At 36.3% G+C, this 6,350-nt stretch overlaps 2 protein-coding genes across 2 annotated transcripts in view; one reads left to right on the top strand and one right to left on the bottom strand.

Moving 5' to 3' along the window:
* LOC111432516 (TBCC domain-containing protein 1-like) overlaps window positions 1-431 on the top strand; it is a 9,313-nt gene extending 8,882 nt beyond the window's left edge. The window contains exon 10 of the mRNA XM_023069438.1: window positions 14-431. The gene's annotated coding sequence lies outside the window, so the exon portion shown is untranslated. The remainder of the gene's footprint in view (window positions 1-13) is intronic.
* A 782-nt stretch (window positions 432-1,213) lies between these two features.
* LOC111432553 (zinc finger CCCH domain-containing protein 31-like) overlaps window positions 1,214-6,350 on the bottom strand; it is a 6,074-nt gene continuing 937 nt past the window's right edge. Inside the window, exons 2-3 of the mRNA XM_023069494.1 lie at window positions 3,411-3,468; window positions 1,214-2,178 (exon numbers count right to left, since the gene is read on the bottom strand). Coding sequence (XP_022925262.1) covers window positions 1,422-2,178; window positions 3,411-3,468 — 815 coding nt within the window. The 3' untranslated portion in view covers window positions 1,214-1,421. The remainder of the gene's footprint in view (window positions 2,179-3,410; window positions 3,469-6,350) is intronic.

Raw genomic sequence — 6,350 nt, 5'->3', positions numbered from 1 at the left:
TTTTTTTTTTTTTTTTTTTTTTTTCTTGTTTCTTAATTCAATTGTCAACTAGTAGTTTTCGCCAATTCCTTTTTGGAACTCTACTTGCTACGAGTAGCTGAGAGGTAACCCTCTGCACGTTGCGGTAGAATCAGAAAAGAAAAACAAAAAAAAAAAAGAGTATTAGCTATAATCTCAATTGTAATCCTTGTGGCGGAAAAGAAACGAATAATGTCTCTGTATTATTTTTATTTATCCCATGCTTCCTTCGAGGCCTTGTGAATTCCACCTTTCCCTTGTTGATTTTTAAAGCTAACAGTTGAGTTTTGTTTGTGGAATGATCGAGTTCTCCTTCCATGTCAGTTTTTTGCCCTCTCAAAATCCAATGAAATTTTGAGTTGTGATGTAGGTTTTGATGAAACCAAAAATTTAATGTAGAAGCATTTAGCTAATCTCAAATGTAAGGTAGTGTTTGTTCTCTCTTTCTAATTCCTCGAGTATTTAGGCATTCCAGCAGTCAGTTTACTTGTCTCGATGAACTCAATTCATCAGTTTCGATGCCTAAGTTTAACCCTAACAAGGTCTATTTTCACGTGTAACCTTCATAGTACTTGGGAAATCAAAATTTTTCTTTTTTTTTTTCATTTATAATATAATATTAAGGGTAAGTGTGCAAGATTTTAAGGGGATTGGGTGAACCAAGAGAAAAAGTGCCATACTACTGAAGACACTAAAAAAATTAAAATTTTGAATATTAAGCGACAAGATGCCTATGAAAGATTTATGCATGTGAGAAATGATTGACTCAGGGATGTTTATGAAAGATTTATGCATATGAGAAATGATTGATTCAGGGATGTTTATGAAAGATTTATGCATGTGAAGAAATGATTGACTCAGGGATTAGAGCGCGAACCTTTTAAGAATTTTTCTTAGTTGTACTTCATGACTTAACAAAGAACTTTTAGAACAAGAATTCGAGATAAAGATCTCCCGATGAGCTGTAGACACAGGTGTCAATGGGTTTGGGTGACTAGAATTCAACATTGTATCATGAAAGTGTTAAGGCTACGACTCTCCATAAATAGTCTTTTATAGTCAATATGGCACGAGTGGAGGATATATATATTTTAAGAGAGTTATGAGGAAATGTTTTGAGTTTCGAATACAATCTAAATATTTAATGGCCAACATAAGCAAAAGACTAACCTAATCAAATTATGTAAACATTCAATGGGCATTGAAAATGAGTAAGAATCATAAAAATTAATAACTTAATTATCTTCAGTTATCTTCTAATCAAGGAATAACAAGAGATGCTCATAAAGCTACAACATAAAGAACAAGAACCCTACCCGACTTCAATATCGCACTCGTGTCAATCACATGCTTTGAAACAAAAACTTTCTTTTAATTAAAACTACACAAAATCAGGCACATGATCATACTCCAGACTTGCGTAACTCAGCCGCCCCGTGTGCAAAATGGCATCTCTCACCAAAAGTACAAGAACCTTTTGCAAAATTATCACACATCTTTGTTTTATAGTTGCTACCTGAAGGAGCAGGACCTCCTCCCATTGCGCCGGGAGCTTTGCCGGGTCCTGCCATTGATACTGTGATAATAAGCTCTCTCACCATTGCACTTGCTTCGTTAATTTGCTCGAAAGTACCCTCCAGTTCTATGTTTCTGAGATTTGTGTCTGATTCGTGGTCCCTGATGGAGAGTTTGGCACCCGTTTGGCGACAAATCTGTTTCGAGTTGATCCCACCCTTGCCGATGATTGCTCCTGCAAGGGAGGCATCTATACTGATTTTCGCTGTAGCTGAAGCACCAAAGCTTGCAGCAGGACCTGGTTGTGGCAGGTCCATTCGGCCACCCATTCGACCAACCATATGTCCTCCCATAGCACGGGGATTATCGTGAGATGGAGGCCTCCCAAGTTCCCACTCGCCATGAGCAAAGTTGCATTTATCGCCAAACTTGCAGCCTTCTGCAGTGTTGTACTTATTGCACATGCGAGTTTTGACTTGGGACGGAGCAGAGGACCCGCCATTGGTGACCGAAGGCGGGGCAGCCATATTTCTGGACGGTTGAGAACCAACAGGTGGGAGATTCATCATTTGAGCCACAACATTATAACCACCAGGAACGTGATGCAAGAAATGGCAGCTTTCACCAAACGGACACCCAGCAGTACTGAAATCCAGGAAGATAAACACACCTATAAGATCAACCAAACCAAGACAACACAAAACACGAGCAAAACACAAGCAAAACAAGAACAAACACAGTCCTTCCTCGGAAAATCATAAATCTAAACACAGACTATTCTGTAGACAGTACATACAGCATACAAATAAGGGAAATTTGGGGTTTCTTTGAAAATTAGCTTTCTTTTCCAGAAAAAAAAAAAACAAAACAAAGAAGGAAACTATAAAAACAGCAGCCCCACAAGAACGAACTTGCAAATATATCAATCCCCTCTCCAATCAATCTCCCCCTCCAAGGGCCCTTTCAGGTGAATATTCTACAAAATTATTATAGAAATTGTTCTCTAAATCAATGATATAAAACCGCTCTCTCTTCTCTTTCATTTAAAAAATGTTTCAAAGAAATATCTTCTTTTTTGTATTTTCATTCATTTCTTCTCTTAAGTTAATTTACTGATAGGACATATTTAATTAAGATATACTCATACGATGACTAATGATCATACAAACAGTAACAAAACATAAAAACAATAAAATACAATATCTATCTTCTCCCCTTTTCTATTCTGTTGAAAATTTATCCTGCCAAACAAGTGAACTAACCCATCAAAGAATTCAAACCTTTAGGCACTTAAAATATCGTCACGAACAATTAGAAAATAATTTTACTAAGACAAGATAAAATTGTGGTTGATCACCTTTTTAGAAGTATAAAGATGCATGGTTACAGTAATTTATAGAGGAGAAACGAAGGGTTGAAGGAAATGAATTTACAACAAACAAATACCAAGACAAGAAATTGCCATCTACGTGATCCATAGAATGACTCAACATCAATAGGATACAACGTAGCCAAATTGAACTCAGATCATAAAATGGATCAAACTAACTAAGTTTTAACCAATGAGAATGAGATTGTTTTTCACGTGCAGTGCAAAATAACAGAGAGAGACTCTGAGTTCGGTAGCAATTGAGCAAAGTTTAAATTTCTAAACTTCTAAACTTCTAAACTCATAAATATGTTCAGTTTTTAAATCAATTATTTACTTCGTTGAAGGCTTAGAGTAATGATTTATACCTGTATTCCCAGTTTTCAGAAGCGCAATTACTCGGCTTTATTTTGTAATTCACGATCAATTAAATTCTTACAGAAGGTTTAAATCATTAGGAGAGATAATATGCAGTTCAAATATTTATTTAGGTAGGTAAGATATGAACCTGAAAAACTTGGTGCATGGCTTCGATTTGCTCCCTACAGTTGATAAGGGCTCCAGTTCTGTTGCAAAACATTAATTATTCTTTCTCAGTTACAAATTGTTGAGATTTTTTACTCTAATACTTTAATATATCTTCACACTAGAATTATTTAGGCAACTAAAATATTACTAAATAGTTTGTAGCTTTCTGTTACTGTAGAGTAACCTCTTAATATATGAATTTGGTAATTTCAACAGTTTCTCGTTGAATCGTGATGAAATCCCAAGACCCAAAAAAGTAATTTAAAAATAGAATCCTTCCTAGAACCGAATCTCATCAATGGAAGGATAATATTTTAGCCTCCAAGCCTTCATTATAGCCTCCAAGCCTTCATTATAGCCCTGATTACTGACCTAAGGATACAATAAACCTATTGCCAGAACAATTTTAACTTTTCTTTTGATCTAATGTGTACCTTGCACATAGATATATTAATATAAATAAATAATTGTTTCCATCACTCACTGCTTAAAGAAAGAAAAACGTAGTAAATAAACTCAAGATATTGAGGAATTGTTATTTAAGTCATAATTCTTCAAACAGATATTCAGTTCATATTCCAAAAAAGTGTATACCACTCAAATATGCCGGAAGGCTGAGGAGCTAGTCACCAAATGACAAAGTAACTAACAATCGACCTTGATGAATGGAAACAGGTATTTCCATGTTACAACAAGCCCAGAGCTTTAAAAACTACGTGCTATTTCATAATAAAAGGCTTGAATGTTGAACTCTAGAATAAAGGATCACTGAACTTAAAAGCCCAAAATAGAGAATATGAATTTCAGCAGAACATAAAATAAAACTACAGGGGTTCAATTGATTGGACATTTTTTATGACGCTTTCAAATTCACAATTAATGGAGAAATTGGATTCAAGGCTACATTAGCAATTCTAAATTCTAGTCCAAGGAGGAGAATAGTTGCATCAAGAGGTGTTTGGCAAGGGTTTCCCTTTCTAATTCTTTGTTTATCATCAACATTCTCAACAAACTACTGGATAATTCAGTAAAGGTCGATTATGAGAAAACTGGAGAGAGATCAAACCGCTGATAGCAACTTACAATTACGTTAATGTCATTACCATTTCTCACCCAAAAAGGGGAAATCTAAATAAAATAGTTATCATTACTGAGACAGATTAGTCAGTTTTGGACCTGAATGTTGTTGATGTGAGATCCCACATCGGTTGGAGAGGGGAATGAAGCATTCTTTACAAGGGTGGGAAAATCTCTCCCTAGCAGACGCGTTTTAAAGCCTTGAGGGGAAGCCCGGAAGGGAAAGCCCAAAGAAGACAATATCTGCTAGCAGTGGGTTTGCGCTGTTATAAATGGTATCATAACCAGACACCTGGCGGTGTGCTAGCAAGGACGCTGGCTCCAAATGGGGTGGATTGTGAGATCCCATATCGGTTGGAGAGTGGAATAGAGCATTCTTTATAAGGGTGTGGAAACCTCTCCCTAGAAGACGCATTTTAAAACCTTGGGAGGAAAGCCCAAAGAGGACAATATCTGCTGGCGGTGGATTTAGGCTGTTACAATTAACCACATCAGCATAGCTTAAATTAGAAGTGATGGAGAACCACAGCATGGTCAAGCTACTCAACTTTAGGCCAGCTAAATCTCGACATAGTTACTTGTGCTTACCCCTTCACGAGTATCTAAAGCAAAGAATTCTAAAACAATGTTATCGAGAGAGTTGAAGGTTATAAACTAAAAAGGCTGTGAATAGTCCAAAAGGGTTCAGTTAACTAAAGTATAATTAGTCCCCATCAAGATGTCAACTAGAATTGCCAAATTCCTTGAGTTGAACTCAGACTTGAAAACTTCCATGGGGGCACAATCAGAGGTACTAATCCTCCAAAGCACAAAAAGAAAGATAAACTGGCATTCTTCCAGAATTCAGGAACATTTAAAAAAGACAGAGAGAGAATGATCTAATATTAAATGGCTTCATTGGTTGCTTAATTCCCATTGAAGAACATGCATTGTAGAACTACCTAATCACCAGAAAAGATAAGCATAAAAAGATTAATTTTGGAACAATTGAGGATATTTTCTTCCAATTACCCAAATTAAAGTTTTCTTCGGGATACCTAAATACAACCAGCAGACTTCAAAAAAAAAATGCTTGCAAATGTCTTTTTCCCTTGGGCATGTCTCACATAAGTCCAGCAATACTTCATTAATTCCATTTGGTTTCTTTTTCGTGAACTCCTGTAGCTTTAGACTAAGGATATTGTTTTCGATTTTTTTTATAAAAGAAAAGGATTGTTCGTTTAATATGCACAAGATGAAACAGAAAAGAGGATGGCTGATGATCATCCCAAGCCGGTTCAGGAGATCAAGAAAAGGGCTCTACAGCTAGCCATAATAATACAATTCAATACTGAACCCTACGGACACTTTGTAAGGATGACAATGGAAACCAAGCCCCTCACATGGTCCCAAATCACACCACCAACAGCCACCGTTCTACAAGCCCTCCAATTACCCCTTTCCAATTTCACTTGAATTCAAATCTAACCATCTTCAAAGAGCAGATTGCAGTTATTAAAAGAGTATTCCAGCCATCAGATCAGGGGGCTCGAACACATGGTCACTAACTCTTCTGAATTAACTCAAAAATCCAAAGAAAAACAACAAAGAGAGCAAAAGCGACATTTCTAGCTTCAGAAAAGAAACGAATTAAATCAGGAAAGTGAAATTCCTTCCACTCCCTCTACATTGAATAAAATAAACCACTGACTAAGCACATAATTTTCCCTTCAATTCCTCCCTCTCATAAGCAACCAGACGAAGATTCAAACTAGTGTACAAAGGAAAGAGGCAGAGCATCGAACACCGACTTCAAAAAACAGAACAATAACCCGGAAAAAAGAGAAAAAAAAAAAAAAAAAAA

Source organism: Cucurbita moschata, unplaced genomic scaffold, assembly GCF_002738365.1.
Source record: "Cucurbita moschata cultivar Rifu unplaced genomic scaffold, Cmos_1.0 Cmo_Scf00038, whole genome shotgun sequence".
In the NCBI taxonomy this organism is placed as follows: Eukaryota; Viridiplantae; Streptophyta; class Magnoliopsida; order Cucurbitales; family Cucurbitaceae; genus Cucurbita; species Cucurbita moschata.
This window is presented reverse-complemented; position numbering and strand designations above follow the sequence as displayed.